Source organism: Oreochromis niloticus, linkage group LG14, assembly GCF_001858045.2.
Source record: "Oreochromis niloticus isolate F11D_XX linkage group LG14, O_niloticus_UMD_NMBU, whole genome shotgun sequence".
Taxonomy (NCBI): domain Eukaryota; kingdom Metazoa; phylum Chordata; class Actinopteri; order Cichliformes; family Cichlidae; genus Oreochromis; species Oreochromis niloticus.
In genome coordinates, this window is record NC_031979.2 from 34,772,618 (window position 1) to 34,795,699 (window position 23,082).

At 42.7% G+C, this 23,082-nt stretch overlaps 2 protein-coding genes across 4 annotated transcripts; both read right to left on the bottom strand.

Moving 5' to 3' along the window:
- Nucleotides 1-109: 109 nt before the first annotated feature.
- ercc2 (excision repair cross-complementation group 2) lies at nucleotides 110-9,310 on the bottom strand. Its single transcript, XM_003456395.5, has 23 exons — nucleotides 9,129-9,310; nucleotides 8,780-8,879; nucleotides 7,720-7,797; nucleotides 7,576-7,638; nucleotides 7,334-7,447; nucleotides 7,125-7,241; nucleotides 6,198-6,314; nucleotides 5,785-5,908; nucleotides 5,561-5,657; nucleotides 5,222-5,355; nucleotides 4,819-4,987; nucleotides 4,589-4,707; nucleotides 4,414-4,483; nucleotides 4,168-4,237; nucleotides 3,573-3,674; nucleotides 3,291-3,354; nucleotides 3,040-3,161; nucleotides 2,623-2,715; nucleotides 2,378-2,450; nucleotides 2,161-2,231; nucleotides 1,805-1,948; nucleotides 1,528-1,671; nucleotides 110-1,051 (listed from the first exon to the last, which is right to left on the bottom strand). The coding sequence occupies exons 1-23, from the start codon at nucleotides 9,131-9,133 to the stop codon at nucleotides 959-961; spliced, it is 2,283 nt and encodes a 760-aa protein (XP_003456443.1). The 5' UTR covers nucleotides 9,134-9,310; the 3' UTR covers nucleotides 110-958.
- Nucleotides 9,311-10,401: 1,091 nt separating this feature from the next.
- On the bottom strand, nucleotides 10,402-22,992 carry zgc:154093 (cdc42 effector protein 3). Of its 3 annotated transcripts, none has more exons than XM_005461129.4 (2): nucleotides 22,827-22,992; nucleotides 10,402-13,552 (listed from the first exon to the last, which is right to left on the bottom strand). In XM_005461129.4, exon 2 carries the CDS (start codon nucleotides 13,079-13,081, stop codon nucleotides 12,173-12,175), a length of 909 nt encoding a protein of 302 aa, XP_005461186.1. In that variant the 5' UTR covers nucleotides 13,082-13,552; nucleotides 22,827-22,992; the 3' UTR covers nucleotides 10,402-12,172. The 3 variants fall into 3 exon arrangements, with proteins under 3 accessions (XP_005461186.1, XP_019223176.1, XP_019223174.1); XM_019367631.2 differs by lacking the exon at nucleotides 22,827-22,992 and adding an exon at nucleotides 22,195-22,423; XM_019367629.2 differs by lacking the exon at nucleotides 22,827-22,992 and adding an exon at nucleotides 20,980-21,516.
- Between the last annotated feature and the right edge of the window lie 90 nt (nucleotides 22,993-23,082).

Consider the following 23,082-nt stretch of genomic DNA (forward strand, 5'->3'; position numbering starts at 1 on the left):
TAGGGTTTCATAAATTAAAGCCCTTTTCTGTCTAAATATTAAGATCAGCGAGTGATGGATGGACACTTTAGATTCAAACACTTCCCACAGAAGAAAAACACAAGTCAGCTGTTAAATACAAACATTTATATTCCAGCTTCCTGGTTGGAAAACGGTATAAAACAGTATTTATGTACAGCTGCAGTAGAAAAGGAACCTGACAGTATTCTTGTCTGTATGACAGACGCTGCACAGACACCAGTGTTACTCAGTGTCACATCTCTGATGCAACACGCTGACCTACTGACACAGTTTTCTTGCTTCACTCAAAAACAAAACATTTCACCAATCAAAAGTAATTTAAAAAAAAGCTAAATTAATTGAAACTACTGCATTCAGGGAATGATGAAGACTGAAACACCCACATTTAGAATTTAATCTGTCAGTGTTGCTTGATTTCCTGCAGTATGTGTGTCTGCAGAAGCAAAGGCTTCTTCCTTTGATTAATAAAGGGAAAAATAAGTTTCATGGCAGCAGTTTACTGCTCCGTACTTCAGTGAAAAGCTGTACAAAGTACTGAAATATGTACTTAAGTGGTTCAAAGGTCTGCAGATGGTCTCCCCTATATGAGCGGTCTACTCTGCAGACTGAGTGCGACCTTAAATACTGACTGAACCACGAGTGGCTTTGACTGATGCTCACATCGTTGGTGTGGGAGGAGCTCTCCTGTCAGAAATCATTACTGTGACCGGCAGAACTGAAAATACTTTAAATACTTTTACAGTATTTTTACCACTTGGAGGAAAACAGACACTTAAAAGGTAATTCTGAGTTTTTGCTTAGTGCCAACAAACTTCCTAAAGTTAAGGTGGATCTGCCCTTTTAGAGCCGACACATATTTAACCCTAGTCTGGTAACAGCTGATGACTCTGTTTATGGGTGCTGCTGTGGTAACAATGTCATACGGTTCGTGTCACCTTCAGGTCTGATGAGCAATCTGAGTGATTTTCTGCAGCATTTCCTCCGACTCCAGCTGCTCGAGAGTCAGCAGAGACAAACCCAACTGGTCCTCCTGGAGAGAAAGAGAGAAGCAAGCATGGCTGCCTGGTCAGCTGTTGTCCATAAACGTCAGTGCTCATGCTAATATGAGCTGTGCAGCTCTGTGCAATTCAAACTGCTTTAATCTACAGCAGCATTTATTCATCTGATCAACAAAGCTCATGATCTCCCTGGCAGTGGATTTCTTTTTCTGGCTCCGCTGGTGCCAGAGTTGTGCCAGTTAACAATGACACCAACAACTCGTCAGACACATTAAGCTTAACTTGCTAGATTACAATCCTTTTCCCCATTTAAGGTTTTAAATTATAACATTAAGTTTAATTTACATCAATAGAAATGAAGCAGACCCTTAGACAAGAGGATACATGTTTGAGCCAATCACGGGGAGAAGATCTCTAAACCCACTGCTTTGCTCATTTTAAAGCCACTGTGTTGCCCTGTGTTTGTTTACTTGTTGCAGTGGTGCTTGTGATGCTTGGCGGGTTGTACCTGTCTGAAAGGCTGAGCCATCTGCCGCAGGAAGTGCTTGGAAAGCTGCACGGCCTCGTCCACGGTGAGGTTCAGACTGCCGTCGTTGATGTGCTCCTGAATCCAGCGAGGTAGCTTCCCACGTTTGTCTGCTCGTGCGTAACGCTGCAGAGCACAGAGGGGGTTAGTACAGGCTTCGCTCAGCTACTTCAGTGTTAAACTCAAAGGACTGCTGCTGTGAAGCGGAGTGTAGAAGCCTGGAGTACTGCGGCAGGATCAGACAAATATTCAGACACACCTTGTCAGCAAAAATCATGAGTCCATAGTCAGTTTTGCCTCGGATGGCTCTGCCTACGCACTGAGCCGCGTGGCGCATGGCATCAAATGTCAGAAAGTCGTTCTCCCTGATCTGAAACTGATCCCGAAGGTACTCCAGCCGAGCCTGAGTCGAGTTACAGAGAGAGAAAAACCCTTAGGGTGACAAAACTATCCAGACTGAGAAAAAGCAAAGAACACAAACTAAAATGTGTGGTTTGTTCCTCATTTGATAATATAAATCCTTAAATAGCAAACATCACAGCTCAAAATATGAATAGATTTAACTTCCTACGCTTTGACTCCACACAGAGCTTCAGACACAGACGTGATTCTGACCTTTAAGATGCGACTCTGCGTATAAACATACGGCACTCCAAACATGAGGACAGCACGGCCATAATGGTGCACTGAACAGAAAACACAACGAGACTCAGAGTCAGCGACAAAACGCACGTTTGCTTCATCTTATCGTCTCCAGCCACGCAGGATTCTTCTTCTGCTGTTTGCTTTAATTTGTCCTGCTGGAGCCGCACAGAGTAACCTGATGACTTACCGAAATCTATCCCTTCAGACACTTTTCCTCTGGCCACAGACAGGAGGATGGCTCCTCGGCCGTTCTCACACGCCTTAAACAGCAGGGACAGAGAAAGGTCAAAGGTCAAAGTCTGAGACCAACACAAAGGACCTGAACAAAGTGCTGAACATCTGTTTGTTTGTTCATGGCTCAATTTATGATTTTGGTCTCTTTGTCTTCTCTGTTAGTTAAATGCTGTATACTACTACAATAATCAGTCTGACCTCTTGGTATTTCTCCAGGGCCATGCTCGTCTCTGCAGCATCCTGAGTCTCGATGAAGATCAGCTTGTTTCTCTGGATATTCTCCAGGATACCCTGCAAGCGAACGTGACCCCAGAAACAACAAAAACACACAAAATTAATTTATTATTAATATATTAGTTACTAAACGGATTGGGATTAAATAACAGAATGCTTCTTCCTACTCCTGTTTGAACATGTAAAGTTATCTATTGTGATTATTTTTCTCTTTATGTTTTATTTTGTTTGTGTTTTTTCCTTCGTTGTTGTATTTTTTTTAACATGTTTAAAATAAAGCCACTTCACAGATTACAGAGAGATATGTCAGATTTCTGCAGCTTTAAACAAACTGCGGTTGTTTCAGTTATTCAGATACTTGTGGATTACACACACACTGACCTGTTCATACCAGGACGCCACGATGTTCTCCATGTACACGTAGCTGGTGAAAAACGCCACAATCCCATCAGGAACGATCGCAGACATCTCCAGAAGCAGGTTACCATAATTCCGAATCACAGCTGGAGAAGAAAACATGAATATTCATCACGTTACATGTTGATGACAACACAGTGTTGTTAATTTAATGAAGTGGTACAGCCTTTGATTTGAGAGATCACGTTCAAATAGCACAAGTTATTTTTACTAACCAAAATCTTCTCTGGTCTCAAACTTGGAGCTCAGGGCCACCTGGTCGTTTCCTCTGCCAACAATCTGTGGAAGACAGAAACAAAGAAATGATGCAGCTGATTATGTTTCTCTCCTCTTTTTGTTCATGTCTCCAAGAGTTTGTTTATTGGGCTTCTGTTTATAATCATTATAAGATCGTTATAACGATTGTCATTGTGAACTGGCACTAAATTTATAAAATTAACTGATGAAGGAGGTGGTGCTTTTGTGACTCCATCCTTATATTAAGTGTCGTTACAGACCAGAGGGCAGAGGCAGGTGCGCGCCAGTGTCATGGTGAAGGACGCCATGGTAACCGGGCGAAAGTCAAGGATGCGGGGATAGATGTCCAGGGGGGAAAGTGTCTGAAGAGAGGAGAAACATCAGGGGTAAGATGGTGAAATTAGATCAGGCTTTCATTTAGATCCTTCGAATTAGATCTTTCATTTCAAATGCTTCAAAGAGGCAATGACCCGATGTCTGTTCATTCAGGAACACACGAGGTGCTTCTGACAACTTTACTGAGACGTTTAAAACTAAGAACAAGACACTGCAAGAAGGAATTCAGAGTCCTGCACGTGTAAGAAAACCTCAGCACTCACACGTTTCGTTGAATAAACAGCAGGATTATATTTCAAGACAGAACGTGTTGAATGGAAGTTTTACAGTATTATGATGTTATTATAGGAGGTCTGCAGGGAAAAAATGAACTGAGAATTTCACCTAATTTTGTTTCAAAGAATAAAAAGGCAACTTTGCTTGATTACGTCACTCACTGTGCGGACGTCACCAGATTGTTTTTGTACCTTTAATGAATAAACATTGTAAATTAAATGTCAGAAAGGAGGTCTAACGTACCCCTGAGGTGATGACGACTGACTGGAATCTTTGGAAAACTGGTTTGATGGCTATAGACGGGTCCATGCAGCTGAGAGGGGAACAGAGAAACACACAGAGCTGTGATACACAGATATAAACCTGGCATCTCCTTTTACTTGTGTTAAAACGCTTTGTGTAAAAAAATGAAACTAAATGACAGTCACAGGTAATCTCCTCTGCAGACGGCGGCACATGAACTCGTTCAGAATTCATTGTGCAGCTCACCTGAAATGCAGCACGGGGTTGGCAATGGTCGGAGTTCTGTCTTCAAAGGGCTCGATGATGATGGTGAAGCCTTTTCAGAGACAGAGAGACACTACAGATCATAATCCAACAGTATCTGCGTTTGTTAATGCCACCGTGTTACTTGGAGATGAACAGAGGCGGGACTTTTTACTACCTTGGCTGTAGGTGCTGACGAGAGTGGCGAAGTTCGAGATGAGAGTAACAGCTGAGAAGTCTGCGATGTCGGCGATCTCAAGAGTTCGAAGCAACGACTGCAACCGCTCTGCACAAAACCTGGAGATACAAGGAGGATGGATCAGTGATAAAGAGACGGGAAATAGAAACAACCAAGAAACTGAGCGAGGCTGTTCGCAGCATTACAGCGGAAAAGAAGCAGAAACTGACCTGAGAGGCTTGCGGTCGATGCAGACTTTGTCGAAGATGTCTTTAAGGAACTGAGGCGCGCTCTCCTGTACGACGTGTTGGACCCTCAGACGAGACTTCAGATACTCCAGGAAGCGTCTCATGAAACCTACAAAGTGCTCGGCTGTACGAATAGAGCCAGGCACCGCCTCTGACAGAAGGAGAGGACAGTTTGTGTTTTAGATTTTTTTTTTTTTGGATCATGTCTACAATAAGATTCGGCCCTTCATCTAAACCCAGCCAGAAAGATTACAGTTACAACGTCTGGAGTTTGATGTGGACAGAGAACTTTATAGAGACAACTTGAAATGCTTACTACCAAACTCTGCTTCTAAACCGCGCTTTAAAATTTACTCTGAGCTGAGAGAACAATTAAAGGAAAAACCTTGAAGGATTTCATCAGGCAACACCGGATTTGCGAGGTAGATGTCGGTTTCTCTCGCCACATTGGCTTCCTTCAGCCCCTCCACCAAGCGCCTGTACTCCTCCCTCAGCTTAGCAGCATCCGTCTCCTTTATCCTATCACACAGCAGAAGAGGCAGATTACAGTAGCTTAGATTAATACTCTTTGGTAATATTTGCCTATTTTCTGTCTGTTTAATCTGTTCTGCAAAATTACAGCCAGTAAGAGGAGCAAAGACGTTTCAATTATTGGTGCAATCTTTCATTCGTTCAGGAAAACATGGATGCATTTCCATGTTGCAAGTAATGATGCAAGCATTACTTGTGTATGGTGTTCTGGAGAGTGTCCACGTTGTTCTGACAGCGGTCCAGCGTTCGCCTGGTGATGTTTACGCTCATGGAGTCGATGCACACGTTGTCTGAGGAGAGAGTGAAAGGAAGCATGAATTATTTTAAATAATTACAGTAAAACAAATTCCTAAAATAGACAGATAAATTCAGTTAAATGCACTGAATTTGCATATTAGACTCAGATCAACTGCTCACCGATATTATGAGCCTCATCAAACACCACTACGGATTTCTTTGCCAGCTCTTTAGACACCAGATCAGCTATCTTGGGGTCCAGCAGGTAGTGGTAGCTGTACACCACAATGTTGGCGTGCAGGATCTGAGAGAAATCAAGAGGAAACAAGCTTCAGGATACAACATTAAACTCTGGATTATTCAGTAATGAGCAGCTGTCGTGTTATCATTTATTTTCCAATTAGTTAGAGCAGCCAGTGAGAAAAATGTTTTTCCTATAAAAGCATCTATAGTGTGCTAGAAAAGCAATTTTTAAGGAAAATGCAAAAAGCATTGTACATGTAATAAAACACTCAAAATCTCATTCATGTTAATTTACATCACATGGCCACATATTTGGCATTTTCACAGTAAAGGTTTCCCCAGTAACTCACTGAATAGCGAGCCAGATAGTAAGGACACCAGCCCTTCCTCCTGCCAAAGGCCTTGAGGTCATCAAGGTTGTAGATGCCAGCAGGAAGAGGCACCTGTCGGCCGACTGAATCGAACTCCTGCAACACAAAACAGGTTTTCCTGTTTTCCAGTTTTCAGGCATTGTAAACCTACAGTTTGTATCTGTGTTAAGATCAATGAGCTAAAAAGTCTCAAACTGAGACCTATAACACTTCCTGAGTTCATGTAGGCGACAGCCAGAAACCAAACACTTTTTTAATCTGCATATCTGATGGTGTCGAGTAGTTGCTGGATTTAAGTTTTCAGGCTGATTAAATGCTCCTAACTAATCACGTCGAGCCAGTAAGTTGTAATCATCCAGCACAGAAATGAACAGATTACTAAAGAATAGAAACCTGAACTTGTTTTTAAACTTTTAATCCATAAAGATCACAGAACTTACTCGTCTTTAAGCTTTATTAAGCATTCAAATGTATCTAAGTTTGCATGTAGCACAAAAAGGATCGTGCTTAAAGACAGCAGGAGTCAACCACATGCAACGCAATGCAGGAATAGTTACTAAGTTATACCTTCATATATGCATTTTAGTTATAGTGGTAAAAAACATTTTAGGGGGTTTAAATCTTATAAAATTCATGCATCTATTTTTGGATGCAAATCCAAGAGAAACACTCACAGTGTCACCACCACCACCATCTTCCTGCCTCTTTACCTCAGCAACCTCTTACACTTCATTTAAATCATGAGAGCTGATTTAGCCAGTTAGCATCCTAACTCAGTAGCATCACCGCCCCAAAAGCGCCTGACCCCACCGGTTATGTTGAACCCTGATGCTGTCGTGTCAACAGCCATTACAAAAAAATATCTTCTGCTTCTGTTGAAAAACACCATCTGATGTGAGTTCTTGCCTCGTAGAAGCGACAGACGGGCAGGTTGGGGTTGCTGTGATGTTGTGCGCGGATGTATGATGCTGTCAGACTGTGGCACTTCCCATCGACTTCCTTACCGAAGCGCAGAGAGCTCACCTGTGAGAAGACAAGCGTGTCGGTCACTTTTGAAAGGAGAAAGCTGAATCCTAAATCGCTCCTTTAGCTTCGTGGGATGCGGGTGTTCATACCTCAGGGTGGATGCAGAGGTTCTTCCTGGAGGAAAGAGCGAGAGCCAGGAAGTTGTTGCTCTCTCCTGTTTCTTTAGTGTAAAACTCCATCAGCTTCCTCAGCTCCTCCACAACCTTATCGGAAAGAATCAAACACACCATGTGAGACGTCGGGGCTTTGAACGCTTCTTCTTGTTTAATTCAAAAAGAAAGTTACACAGTAGAAACACGCTTCACTGACGACTGATTTGACGTCCACTCACCTTCTCGATCTCCGGAACTGTTCTAGAGCAGTAAATTAACTTGGTGACCTCCAGAGGGAAAGCCTGAGAGAGAGAGAACATATTTACATGCTGATCTACCACCAGCTGTTAGTATAAACCACTTATGAGAGAGGCTGAACTCACCCTTTGGTAGGCCACAATGAGGGACAGTAGAGAGATGGTCTTCCCTGTTCCTGACGGCATCTCCAAGACTCCATGACCCTGAACAGGAACAGGTTCGGTTAACACAGAAAGCAGCAGCTGAAAGTAAACACTCACTTTTAAACGTGAGCGAAATCTGAGATGGACACACTGTACTTCCCTGAAGGAGCAACACAATACGACACAGTGACACAAAAGGTAAAATCTGGACTAAATACTGTAACTTTAGGAATCATCTCTTCAACTCCAAGGAAGGAAAGAAGGAAAAAAGTAACTCAAATTTTAAAATACATACATGACTAGACTGATCACATCAAGAAAAAAATAGAACTTTTCTTTAACTGGAAACAGCAAAGAGCAGAAAATTTGATTATCTTAAATAACTGAAATAACAACTGGATAAAAAAGATGACTCGTCTTCCACCTTCTTCAGACCAAAATGAATCTATTGCTATGCTTGCATCCTCCTCTGTCCCCGACAGCAGCTGTACAGGCTTCATATATCAACCCCTTCGCATGTCCTCCTTCACCACATCCATTTTCTCTGAGTCCTTCCTCTTCTCTCCTGCCTGGCAGCTCCATCTTCAACACCCTCTGATCAATATATCCACTATCCCTCCTCTGCACACGTCCAAACCATCCCAGCCTCTCTAACTTTGTCTACAAACCATCTCAACCCTCTGATGTATTCAACTCTAATCTAACCATCCTCGTCAATCACAATGAAAATCTTAACATCCTCAGTTCAGCCTCCTGTCTTTTTTCAGTGCCACCGTCTTCAAACCAAACATTATACCAAATCTCACTACCATCTTGTAAACCTTGCCTTTCACTCTTTCTGATATCATTCTGTCACAAAGGACTCGTGACACTCATCTCCATCCAATCCACCTCTCTTCTCCACTGTTCATTCACACGTGTCATCCAACCTCTGGACTGATCGACAGTCCAGCTTACACCCAGGGTATTTTGTGTAGATAGGAGCACAGATGAACCTGTGCATGAAAACCACGCCTTCAGATTAACCTCTGACACCACCCACCTTGGCATCCAGCGTCCTCTTCAGCTCCAGCATGTAGGAGTACTGCTCGGGGTAGATGTAGTCATAGGGAAAATACACCAGCAGACCCTCAATGTTGAGCCTGCAAGGAAACAGCAATGATGCTAACAGTGCACAGCAGCTGTACAGACTTCATACTGGACTATCTTTAAGCCAAGTATGTGCGAATGAGTGCGAGACAGCTAAAATAAAAATTAAAACAGTGATTTGGATAAACTAGAGCCACAAAACTCTGATTTTATGTGGACTTGGCTCAGGTATGTCACAGTTGCTGGAAACGAGCTAACACTGAAAGCCCATGTTGTCTGTTTGTACTCAGTAAAACACTCACTTCATCTTCACAGCACGTTTAGCGGCAGCTCCTCTTCTTTTTACGTAACTTATGTTATTTTAAAACAGTCATTAAAATTTGAATGTGCGCAAAAAACACAAAACAAAACGCCGCATTAGCAACGCCACAGCCTGCTGCAGCATTTAATTCTTCTTCGTTTGTCGTTTAAACGCTATCAGACGGATTACGGCCCCCTACAGGCCAAAAGAAAAACTAAATAGTCCACTGTAATGCTTCGAAGTTACATTTAAAAACCCTTTATTTAATTAGTTTATAGTTAATGTCTCCTTATATTTATTTTATTTATGTATTTATATTTAAATTTGACGACGATTACTTCAACTGGAAGTGTTAGCCTGCTGCTATCGGCGCTAACTTTGACCACATTCGAGTCATATAACAATTTAATTTCCGGTGAATAGTTTGTAATATAAACGCTAAAATAACCCATCAGTTAGAATCGCACGAGCTTCAGTGTTTAATGGTATACTGTGTATTATCAAACAGCCGTTACATCTTACTGTGTAGAGGTAAATGTGACTTTTCGGTCGTTTTACTTTTTACGTTTTAATTATAATTCACAGCTGTGCTTTCTCGATGCTTTCGTTTATTATTTGGGCTTCAGCGTGTACAGCAAAGGCATGCATGTGTTGGGTAATTTCATTATATTTTTTTGTATTACTTGGAATACCCTACCCGAATAACTTTATTTTCACAGGCTTTTCCGGAAGTAGTTCTAAGTCAGCTGCATTAATGAGATTTTAGTCATTTTAAAGAGTTGCCATTCCAAAGAGTGACCACACGGGGGCAGCACATAGCAATAAAATCGCCCTTGTGCACACTATAACGTCTGATGTATCCTTTCAAAATACTCCGATTAGGAAGAATTTTTCATCCGCAACCAAAACAAAGTAATCTGAATTCTCAGAATATATTAATAAATAATTATAAATAGACCGACAACAAAATTAAACTTTTTTTTGCTGTCCAGATTCTTTAATTTCACACATATTAACATTTATTTATACAGATTTATACTTTTACTGCACCTGCACTGAATTGAAAACTAGTTTTTAATGGTTTGAAATTTAATCTGAAAACTATTAAAAAAGACTTTTTTTCCCTTTTTTTTTTTACTGTAATTACGTCACTGTGGTTCAGAGGTTTGGAAATCTTTATTCATCTCATCGCTGCATGTGAAAAACACCCATAAAGTATGCCTACTAGTGTTAATGTCTATAAAGCGTCTGTCTGCGAAGAAGAAACCGCAAAGTTTTTGCAGTAGGAAACATTTTATTCGTACATTTACAGATTAATCATACACCATAGATGACATTTGAATAATAGGCTACTGTGATCATGCAGACAGTGAATGTCAGGGAGGCAGAGAGTGAGCCACAGCATGTATAAAGACAGATATCTCAAAACTGATCAACAAAGCAGCACTTTTTCTTATTCTTACCCTTAAAGCTTTTAAACAACACCAACATTAAGCATACCCAGCTTCTCTCTGATGATAAAAAACTAAAAAACAAGGTTAAACCTGCCAGTGAAATGTTGATTAAATGGGATACAATCATATTAGAGGATGACAGTAAAGTCAGCAGCAGCGGAGTTGATGTAAAAGAGTGAAGATGTCAACATTTCAGCCCCAAATCACACCTTAGGAAGCCAAAATGAAGAATTTAACCTGCAGCATTAAACTAGTAGTATTAGCAGTTTGTAGCTTAGTCTATGTACGTAACATGAACTCTGCTGCAGAAATACACATTTATCCTGAAAGAATTAATAGCTGTGCAGCTGGAGATTCCTCCTGTTTTCCCAGGCCGATCTGGAGACAAGTATATTTGACTCTGCAGAGAAGTGAGCAGGAAATCCTCAGTGAGAGTCAGATTAACAGGCGATACAGATTAAAGGGAGCAGTGGTGATGTTACTGCAACTGTGCTGGTTAACTTGGAGCAGGGTTGCCAACTTTCAGCTGTCAGTTGGGGTGAGATGAGGGTGGCGATGTTTATGTGGGATAATTAAACACAAAAAATGATGCAGGTCACAGGTGAAGGACAGCCTGTATTTCCTCTCATAACTTGTTTGTGCAAGCGATTCGGTAGTTTTGGCACACTTCTCTATCCCACACTGGGATGTACTTGTGGATCAGCACAGCTGTTTCACTTTTTTATACTAGGTCCATTAAAAATTTGGGAGGCTGTCGCAGAATGTGGGACAGTTTTTAAAGATGATAATCTTTTTTTTGTCATTTTTGGATCACTCCTCGCTTTAAATAACCTAGAGAGAGGTGCTGCGACATATTTTAGGTAATTTTCAGGATAAATCTGCCAAATTTGTTTTGCTAGTAAAATTCTAAACACCTCTTGGCTTATTTTATTGGTTAAATTAATGATTAGAGGTGTCATCCTCCTATACAGCCTGCTGTTATGGTAAACATCCATAAACACTGTAAGTTGAAAAGTTTTGTTGCAGGGTTAGTTAATAGTTCTAAATAACTAATAAAGTTAGCTCTGTTGGACTGTTTTGGTAAATATGTGCAGCTGTTTCGCTGTGGGGACACTCACATGTATCCTTGTGAAGTTGCAGGTATTTAATACACTCACAGGAAAGACTTCCCCCATCAGCTGAAAGCAACAGGATGTTTATGGACCTGTTTTGTTCTAAAATGGGCAGAAAACACCTGCCCAAAACATACATGCAAATGGGTGTATTTTTTTTAAATAAAGGAGGGTCTGCAGGTTTCTTTGGACACCGTGAGAATGACGGTGTGCACGTAACCGTTGGCAACCCCATGTTATAGTTTAAAATCTATGTGCATGAGGTTCAGCTTTGAAGGCTCGAGCAGCAACGTCCTGCATTTCAAGCTTCTTGAAGTCTTTTATCACCTTCAGACTCGGCTCCCAGGAGTAGGCGGAAATATAAGTTCCCCTCCCTCCTCCGTCAGTCCCTCCATCTTTTGTCTCCATCAGTCTGTTCAGAGTTTTAAAGGATATATTAAACCATGTATAAAAATATCTTTTTGTCTCATTAATCTCAATCACAGCTCGCAGTGGTTGTCCTCAGCTTTGTAGCGGTCCATGATGCTCAACACATCCTCCAGGATGGATGGGCCCAGATCCAGGTTCAACCCCGCAATGGAGTCGGAGCGCGACACACCGGAGGGCTTTGTGAGGCCGGCGGGGTGGAAGACGGTGCAGGGTGACTCGCTGCGTTCGCTTCGAAGATCCTCGTTGCTCAGGTAGGTGTCGGAGTCCAGGCTGAGGCCCCGGCGAACGTCCTGCGGCCCGCAGATCTCTGACATGGAGTCCTCAGAGGAGCCCTCAGAGAGGGAGCCGGAGGAGGGGACGAGTCTGCGGATAGCTGGGGAGAGGGAGATGTCACGGCAGGGCTCGGACGCCAAGCGACCCACCACGCCATTCTCACAGAGCGACACGGTCGGGTGCTGCTGGCGCTGACCGTCTGTCTGGCTGCAGCCATTGTTCTGTTTGGGGGTCGCCGCAGGAGGGTGCTGATGGTGGTGGGAGGGACCATCCAGATGGAGGCGTGGCGGTTTGGGTGGAGCCTGTTCGTGAGCGATGAACACAGGCATGGAGATGGTGTTCTTCAGCAGGCCGCTGGACGAGTGCTGGTAATGGTAGCCGTTAAAAGCGTAGCTGTGCACGTCCTCTTTCGCGGTGAGGCCGTCTCCCAGGTCTCTCTCCACACTGTGCGAGCGGGCGTGGCCGTTCTGCGTCCGGCTCGTGGGTGGCAGCATGTCCATCTTACCCTGGAGGAAGCCGACGTCTCCAAACATGTCGCCCTCGCCTTCAGGCCCCACGTGGGCACTGTGACGCACGTCGCCCAGCGGGGGGCTGATCATGTCACCTGAGAGGACGTCCCGGAGCTTCAGCTTCTTTCCCTTCTTGGGAGTCGTTGTCTTTAGGTACATTGGCGTCTTTGCAGGCATCTTGATGTGGATGTTGGGTTCCTCGGGCCGTTTGAGCTCCAGCAGGAGAAATTCAGCGGAAAGCAAACAGCACTGAGTTGATAAGAAGCTCTCTTGGCTGTTTTTCCCACTCTCAGCTCAGATATCCAGTCTGTTCTGCTTCTCCAAGCGAGTAAACAAGTATTTGGGTCGGTCAGAGTAGCGATAGCAACCTGGCGGTTGAGCCTCACACTGACATGTGACTCAGGAAGGGAGAGGAGAAAGGCCTTGACCTCAGATCAGCTCCCTCTGTCTTCCCCTCCTACGCAGAAAATCCATATCAAAGCAAACGCCGAGCCCTCGTCTCCTCAAACTCTCGTCTTTATCCCGGCTCAGGCAAACAGCATGCAGGGGATCAAGACTGGGATCTCTGGCTGCCTCGCCGTCTGCTGCCCGGTCAGTCCTCCAAGTTCCTCAGAAACTTCAGGAATGTGACATCAAAACACTGGAGATCTGTGAGGAGAAATCAGAGCGAAAAGGGAGTCAAAAAGAGGCCGAAAGAGATCGAGGGGAAGAGGAAAAGCAGATAGATGGGACAGAGGGAGGAATGAAGCCAGGGGGGAGATTTACAAGCACTTTTTTCAGAGAGCCAGAGGACACTTGAAGGAAAACACTCCAAGAATCCACAGTGTTTGCTCAGAGGGCCCTGCCTGCCCCACACTGTGTGAAAATGTGTGACTGGAGGTCCTCGGGCTGCTCTTACAGAGTCACGCATTAGTCTCGCATTCCCAAAGACCCTTCAGCTTCGTCAGTGGAAACACAAATTACCACACCGAAACTGTCGGTTTTAAAACACCTCGTGCCTAATCACAGCATCTCATCAGGAAATAAAGTGTCTTTCCCGAGAAAGACACAGGGAACACCCGAAGCCTCGAGATCAGAACTCCAGTTATTTAACTGGTTAAACATGTAGAAGTGCAGGTTTTTCAGGACCACAGTTAATACAGTTTATCCACAGCTCTTCAGTTTCCACTCATTTACTTTAGTCATAGCAGATTAAAGCTACTAACACTGAGAGTCGCCTCACCAATGGTTAGAAAACAATAAAAGGGGTGAAAAAACAGGCAAATATCCGATACTGACAAAGTGTCTGAAGTGTGAATTTGTTCTGTGCTCAGTAACGCCATGACCTTATGCCTCTGTGCTAAATTGCTTGGGTATGGAAAAAAACGGCTAGTGTGAATGGCTGAAAGAGGCCAGTAGTAAAAAGCAGTTTGTGTGCTCAGTAAGAGCAGAAAAGAGTAGTTAAGTACCAGTCCTAAGTTTTTACATCTACAGTGCTTAAAAAATGTATTAGAGCACCTGTCATAAAGACAAGTACACAAATAATTTAGACATCTGTCAGAAAAAAAATGACTGAATTTACGTTTAGATACCCAAATCTGAGCTGGCACACCTGAAGTCTGAGAAGTGAGAAATTAATCAAGCATAAAATTCAACAGCTAAAACAAATTTTTTGTTCATGTTTGCAAAAAACTGTAATTTGGCGCCTTAATTAAAAAACGTTTTAATATTTTTTTAGTATTTTTGGTAAAAGTACATTTGAAAATTCACGGATAACAACAATTATTATAATTTAATATTAAAAATACAATTTAAAGAGTAAATTACCATTAGACAAATATAATAACTGATTTTTGGTAATTACCAGTTCTGTTAACTTAGCTGAGGCATAAACCTTAGATTGGGTGGTGATCTAAAAAAAATGTTTTAGTTTTTGATTTTAGTTTATTTAAGGTTAGTAACCGTGGAAACAGCAGTACTTCCCTTGGTAAAAGCTACACTCGCTCGAGCCCTGTCAGTTTAGACACCGTCTCTGCTGCACAGAGCTGTTGCTTTTGCTTCTTCAGTGACCCAAAGACTTGCATTCTCCTGCAGAGGAAATCAGACGAGCCTCCATCATTTAACAGGCGGATTAGAGAAAAGCTTTCCATGCATCGTTTAGAAAAACAGAGAAACAGTAGAACCAGTTCAGAGCCATCTGGTCGTATGTTAAAAACCAGTTGACCAACTTTTGATGAACCTTTGGAAGAATTTGGTCTTTAACAGTTTGTTTTCTTGTATAATTTTCAGATCTTGTGAGTCAAATTGCTGCTTTATCTGCGGTCCCCGTGTTTAGAAATGAGAGAAGCACGCTCGCAATGAGCATAAAAACATTTTTCTTTAAATCACACAGCCGTCATGTGTTTCTTGTGACTGCCCGACCCTCACTGGGTGTGTTTACTGAGGAAGTACATAGAGAATACTTTGGATTGCTTAAACAAATCTCTTTCAACAAATAAAATCTGCTGTCTTGAGTCATATTTGTGCCTCGGTCTGGGTGAAAAAACTGTTTATCAGCAGGGTTGATTTGTGCAGCTCTGAATCGTGTGTTAAATCTTTGTATTTCTGATGACTGTTATCAGTTCTGACTCAGTCGTGTTTTTGTTTTTTTAGCTTTTTAAATACCTAATAAAAATTAAAAATACCAGAATGAGATTTTTAGCTCAGCTTCAGAGTTTCCAGCACATCACAGAGGCATCTGAAGGGGACCTGTGAATCTCACACTGGGGTCAGACTGAGGTCACGCTAGAGTGCAAAACACATGCGGCTTGAAATTTGAAAGAGGGTCTGAAATGAGTAAACTACGAGTTCAGTTTGAGATTGAACCGTGTTTGCTTCTTTTATACAAGTTGCTTCACTTCTTCAGAAATTCTCAGTCCTCCTGTGATTTTGCTCCGGGACAAACTCTCATCGGTTCATCAGGATTTTATTTCCGTCTTTTCGTATTTTCCAGCTGCCCCGTCAGACGGAGTTCTTGGGAAACCGCTGACACAAACGGGAGAACTTTATCTTTGGTGGAGTCTTTTCGCGTTGCAACATGTATCCTGCGACACATGCAGGCCACCCCGGGGACACGCTTTAATGAGGCCTGAAGTTTCAAAACACTCCTATGTGGAAAAAAAGATTCCTTACAGGTTACACCCTGGAGTAAAAAGAGTCCAACTAACAGGAGCGTTTGCACTGAAGAACACATGCAACGCAAGTGAAATTTGCTTTTCACAAATTCAGTAAACAGAAGGAGAGGGGGAGGTTTCTTTAACCAGCGTTCAGAGTGTGAAAACAGAGAGTGTGGCTTTGGGTTCAGGTTCATTTAAGGCTGAGGTCAAACTTCACTGTGCTGATAAATGATTAGAAACTATGCAGCTCTCATTTATTCTTTAAACCAAACCGACTGGATGTGTTTTAATGACATTACAAGTAGTTATTGTCTCTGTCACAACAGAGCCCACTGAGCATTGGTGGTTTTTAGATATTTGAGTGAAAAAAAGCGAAATCTTATTTAAAAGCTGCTAAAAAAACCAACTATGAGATACACTCCCCGGACGCTTCATTAGGTACAGCTTGCTAGTGCTGTTTTTTCTTTCAGAACTGCGTTAATTCTTCATGGCACAGGTTCAACAAGGTGCTGCAAGCTTCCCTCAAAGATTTTGGTACATGTTTAGATGACAGCATCACACAGTTACTGCAGATTTATCAGCTGCACATCCATGATGTGAATCTCCTGTTCCACCACATCCCAAAGGTGCTCTATTGGATTGAGATCAGGTGACTGTGGAGGCCACTTGAGTAACTGTCTGAGATGATTTGACGTGTGTGACACAGTGTGTTATCCTGCTGGAAGCAGCTATCAGAAGATCAGCACACTGTGGCTGTAAAGAGATGGACGTGGTCAGCAGCAACACTCAGGTGGACTGAGGACTTTACATGTTGGTACTAAGGAGCCCAAAGTGTGCCAAGAAAAGCTGACAGGAGTGCGCACTGTGGTCTTCTGCTGCCATAACTCATCTGCTTCAAGGTTTGATGTGCTGCATGCTCAGTGATGCTTTTCTGCACAGCTATTTGAGTTAGTGCTGCCTTCCTGTCAGCTCAGCACAGTCTGGTCTTCTCCTGTGACCTTTGACATCAACAAAGCATTCTTGCCTAGAAAACGGACGCTCATTTTCTCTTTTTTGGACCCTTCCCTGTAAACTCTACGGATGTTTGTGTAGGAAAATCTCAGCAGATCAGCAGTTTGTGCAACACTCAGACCAACCCGTTTGTCACCAACAACCACACCACACTCAAAGTCACTTAAATCACCTTTCTTCCCTTTTCTGATGCTCAGTTTGAGTTTTAACAGGTCGTCTTGATCATGTTGAGAGTTGCATTAATGAGCAGGTGAACTGTGTATAATTAAATTACTGTCTGTTTTGAAGGATGGTGCAGAGAAACGGTCCTGGCAGTTGACTAAAGTGGCTCCAGTTAAGCAGACCTGAGTCATTTGTTGTACTGTCTGTTTTAATTAGCTCAGCTCTGACACACGATGATCTGATGAACTCAAATCTCCGGGATGAAGACACACGCCTCTCTTCTGTGATGAGCAATCGGTACGAGGAAGTTCAGACAGTGTCTGATGGGTGAGAACACCCCAAACCCTTCCCCCGATACTGGCAAAGACATCAAAGGGTAACTTTCCACCTATTATTAACACTCCAGGTGTTTTCAGCCCAGTTAGTGTTGGGCCTCTATGGAGGCCTTAAGACTGTCTTCATGAGTTTATTATTTAAATTACGAGTTTTAAGTCTCACTTAACACAACATGACATTCACTCAAAATTTTGTTGTCCAGGAATTAGACCAAGAAGGAAGATGAAGCAGAGTATGAGTGAGGGTGTGGCTATTTTTTGATTTCTCCCCCCCAGCTGAAAGAAGTCAAGATCATAAAAGCCAAAGCGCTCAGCCCGAGGCTTCAAAGCCCCACTGATGGGTGACGTTACACTGGTTACATCCATGCTTCTTCATCATCATCATCATGTTTCAGATGTCAGATCTTATCCTGCACGACAGCAGCTACTGCAGGGTAAACGTAGTGTAGTTAAAAGTGAAATGGTTCCTCCGGAGTTGTATGCATGTGGCTAAACTAGCCACTACAGGCCTGATCTGTAACAACAAACTGAAACCTCCTAAACCAACGTGGAAGTGCCAACAACTGCAATTCTATGAACGTCCACTTGATGTAGCCGCAGTGACGTCACCCACCAATAACTAAAGTCCTCTGATGAAGTCTCGAACTGAGCGTTTTTGCCGTATCCAACTGAGAAACGAGGGTCACTGCGTACTCATATCCCAACTAAGGCCTGCTATGAAACATGCTTTATCCTTCTTTGTGACTCTAATGCAAACCATAATTTCCAAAAATAAACATGCCCTGTGTTCAGTGACACTTCAAACAAGCAACTGAGACAACAAACTCACCAGAAAGGTGTTTACCAACGTTACAGAGCAAGGGACGTGAGGGCTGTTTTCTAATAGAATTCTATACATCCAGACTAACGACAAGTCGCCCCCTGCTGGGCAACGGAAAGGGTGCAGGTTTAAGGCACTTCCACAGGGGTATAAATCACCCATTTAAGCTGTTTTCAGGCTCTGAGCTTGAAATTATTATCTGAATGACAAGTGGATGCATGCACTGGCGTAGGGCGCCCCTCCACTAACTCACCCCACTGAATTGGACGTCTTGAGTGGAATTTTTGGAGCATTTTTAATGATAAATAATGTGGGTTGTTATGTGGATATTTGTTCTATGAGCCCATCCAAGAAGCTCCAGTTCTGATGGGTGAAATTCAAGCCTATGATTAGGGACAAAACAAGACTTCATGATATGACTTCACCATCCCATAGATGACATTATGGCATCTTTTATTGCCTATTGTACCAAATGTGATTTACACCCTCATTTCCTCCATTTCTCTCTCTGCTCCTCCAACAACACTTTGCACAAACAGCTACGAGCGGCAAAGGAACCGAGCAGAGCAGCAATTCTCTCCGTCTGACAGCGAGAACATTTCAGATGACATCATAAACAGCTCCGTCTAATTTGAGCCTCTGAGAGTCATAAAGAAAGCGACATTAACTTGTCAGCGCTCATTTTAACAAAGGGGGCAAAAAAATACCAGTTATATTTATGCAGCACAAGTCCAAGCAAAGAAACACCACGCCTGATGAACTCGCAAAAATAATGAGACTGACCACAACAGTGCAAAGACCAACAGGGATAATGGATCGGTCAGAACTGGTACAGAAGGGCGGAGGCATCTTCAGACGCTGGAGAAACAGTTTCTCTGGATTTTATGAGTTTTATGGTTAAATTTGCTAAATTTGACTCAAAAGGCCTGGAAAAGGAGACAAAATGCTTTCTTTTTTTTTTAAATGTTACCCTTATTTTTAATGGATTTCTACATGTTAAAGCTTTTTAGGCTATATATTTGTTATTTTCACATTTGCCAACTAAACTTTCGATAACGTGGTCACCAAAATGTATCTCCAGCAGTTTCATGGCCTAACAAACCTAATATGCATCTACAATTACAACACCTACAGACTCAGAAACAGCTGAGAGCAGCAAACAAACTGCTGGGCCTCTCTTTTTCCTCCGGGGGGATATTTTGCTTGCATGTCCAGGCACTCTTGTAAATTTGGAGGAAGGGTCACTCCAACAAAGCTGGTCAAAGTTTGTGGCGAGGTGGAGACTGAGACGTGTTTTGAAGCAGAGAATCTGTGATCTCGTTTATTTTTACTCTGGCAAAAATACTGTCAGAGAAAAAGTCATGTTTGTCCACTTGCTCTCAACATTTACTTAAAAATACAGTGAGGACTCAGGTATAGAAAGAGTTTTTAGATTTATCCCTGAACTGTTTAAAACAAAAATCTCAAAGAGTTGCTCAAGTTATTCCAGTTAATTCATCACAAAATGTGTAAGACTCTTTTAAAAAAAATAGTAGCTATCAGATATAACTCCATTTCTAACTAACAGGCTTCATTATTAGTTTTGTGAGATGGGCATGGCTGGCTGGCCTCCTTTCTGAGTGACTGCTTTTATCCGGTGATGAAATAATGGGGGTGGTTTCTTCTGGGATGAAAACAGTCAGATCCATAGAGCCTGAAGGCTCAGTAACTAGTCTGATTAGTGAGAAAATGATATGAATCATATTCTATTCCTTCACAGTCATTAGTCATCTTGACCTAATTGAAGTACTTTTGGACCAGTGCTCCCCACCACCATCATCAAAACCACCAAATGAGGAAGAATGGCACTCCTTTTCTCCTCTGGAAAATCATGCCTCAAAGTAATCAAGTTGTTCTGGCCCTGAGTTTTCTTTCCTTTTATTTTAATTTGTCACCCTTTTGTAGGAGAAAACGTGGTCATATTCCTGCAGTGAAGGCAGTTTTGTGTAGAAGGAGTCGCAGAGCTACAGAGAGGAGACTGTTGTGTAATGTTATTAGTGAGGAAATTCAATCGCTGCAGTCATCACGATCACACAGAGACCCACTCACACTGATGGCTGTGACAGACTTGAATTACTTAATACAAGATCACAAGAAGCAATTAATTATGCAGCTAGTTCCCAAAAGATCAGACAACCAATCGCAGCGCTTCTCATTTTTTTAGTAGATCTCTCTAGTAAAACCAATTTCTTATCCCTGGCTTTTACCATCGTTTCTAAAAACACACACACGTCTATTAGATGTCTTGTGGAGACATCTAATAGACATAATGCTTTCCCTAGCCCCTTACCCTAACCATGAAAAATGAATGTCTAACCCTCACCCTAAAGATAACAATAACCTAATTGTAACCATGTCACTAAAACGACATTTTGAGTCTCAAAATGCCTTCAAACTTGCGGCGACCAGGATTTTGGCCCCCATAAGGGCTGTTGGTCCCACAAGTATAGTAAACTTTCAATTTTTGGTACCCACAAAGATATGAATACACAAATACACGCTTACACAAACACACACACACACACACACTCACACACACACACACACACACACACACACATCATGTACACGTACCCCTACTGGGAGCTTTGTAGTGTCGATGAAGCGTGACTCCAATGTTTGTTGTCCTTGAGCTCAAGCGTGGGTTCCCAGCGCAATTCTGTCTGAACCACAACATCAACATAAAACTGACTGACCTCTGAGCCTCACTGTGACACACGAGGTGGGCATCACATACTTGTGTACTCCTCTTATTCGCCCTATCAGCCTAAATACGAACGGAGGGAGAAACTCTTTCAGACGGCTGGTTGGTATTTCTTTGCATCACCTTTCCTGGAAGCTGGAATTTGGGCCACTGCTGATGATGCAATCAACCACAGAGGAGGCCGAACTAACATCTGTTTCTGCTCTCAGGCCCAGTTTGTTTAAAGTCTCTCCACCAAAACGGACCGGAGCCACCCATGAGTCCTGTCATCTCCTGGGACAAACACGTACTACACGCCTGAACGCACGACTCTGCGGCTGCTTTCATTGTTGTTATTCTCCGCAGAGTGGCGCGTAATTGCGCTCAGCAGGCGACTGTTGACAAAAGCATTTTTTCTCCTCCATTAATCCGTTTATTTTTGCCATAAAGCAAAGCTGACTCCGTCTGTTATCTGGCTGTTTTCCCACACGGTGGTTTCACGCTAATGCAGCTTGTGTCTGAGAGTTAATGGTGACTAATTTTCCATATATCATTCGTGCCGTGGGTGTACATCCAGCCTGTTTCTCCTGATAACTCACAGCGATTATTGTTAAGTACCAGTAAACCAGACTGCATGTGAAACCCCAGGTGAAGCAATGTGCGCTCTAATGAGTCTTTAATGTTGAACAACCCCCTTTTTTCCCAGGTTTAGGTTTAACGTTACCGTTCCTCCCCCACCCCCTCATAAATGTCTGGAGGATAATAATCAAAAATATTCTATTTTTCTATTCTATTCTATTCTATTCTATTCTAAAATGCTGCCAAAACTGAATGAAGGCGAACTCTAGTTAACTTTCCCTCTCTCCCTCCGTGCGCGTTATGTAACTGCAGCCTCTCAGATCATCCCATGTCCTCCTGAAGCCATCCTGCAGCTGACTGATTGGTACCATTGGAGCAAATCTTTGAAGTCTAATCGACACAGGCAGCCACAGATACAGGTCCAGTCAGCTCTGACTGGCCCACAAGGCTTTTGTTTTTAAGTATTAATAAACTTTAGCCGATATGCATACATATTTTTTTACAAAAACAAAACATCAGACTCTTACAGCGAGTGTCTCCTGGCTGTGACCTCCACTCTTGGGTAGTAGTTCGCTCCTGAAGCACCACATGTAGCAGTGATGTGCTATAAAATGGAGTAATATGCCTGCCTCCCCCCGTCTGGGGGGATGTCTAAGGCGCTTCTTCTGCAACACTTAATCTTCTTAGAAATTAGATCATCACGAACCCAGATGGGGAGCGATTGTCCAACATCGCCTATTCTGTCACTGCGCGGTGAGTCAGCGATGACTGGTGGATGAAATAAGAGTCTGGCGTAATTGTGTCACCAGAAAAAAAGTATTTTATAAATTAAATTCTTTAAACACGTATAGCTTTACGTTGTTTATGACGTCAGGAGTCGGGGACACGTGCTGAAACCTTTATTTTTAAACACTGCGTTCCTTCAGATTTGTCAGCTCGTTGAGCCGAACTGCGCACGCAGCGCACGCTGAAACTAAAGGGAGTGCCTCTCAGAAAACACACACGTTTATAAATAAAATCACACACAGCTTAATTTTTCTTATTTTTGTTACACAAAACTACAAATCTCCTCAAAGTGTAATCTATAACCACAAATCAACAGCTGACCACACAAAAACCGCAAAAAAAGATAAAATAAAGTATTTTCTCTGATATTTACCTACAGCTCCGTCATTCTCCGGGAAATAAACCCACTCTTCTAGTTTGGTCGTAAAATCCACGACACAGGGCTGAGGTGCAGGGCAGGTAAACCTCTTAGTGACGGCTGATTACTGTCTCTGGAGCGCTCTGAGCGGAGAAAGTAAACTGATCAGCTCTTCTTCTCTTAGAGGAGTCAAGTCTGCAGCACTGAGCAGGGAGTGCTTCCGGTCATGATTTTCACAATAAGATATTTCTCCTCTAAAGCGCTATCGCAT

Bases quoted from the DNA above. Each gene is read 5' to 3' on its own strand.
- ercc2 (XM_003456395.5), bottom strand. The intron at 7,242-7,333 runs GTATGAACACCC...GTCTTCTCACAG, and splicing joins ACCTCTGCATCCACCCTGAG to GTGAGCTCTCTGCGCTTCGG. The intron at 2,451-2,622 runs GTCAGACTGATT...CTGCTGTTTAAG, and splicing joins CCCTGGAGAAATACCAAGAG to GCGTGTGAGAACGGCCGAGG.
- zgc:154093 (XM_005461129.4), bottom strand. From the start codon at position 13,081: ATGCCTGCAAAGACGCCAATGTACCTAAAGACAACGACTCCCAAGAAG.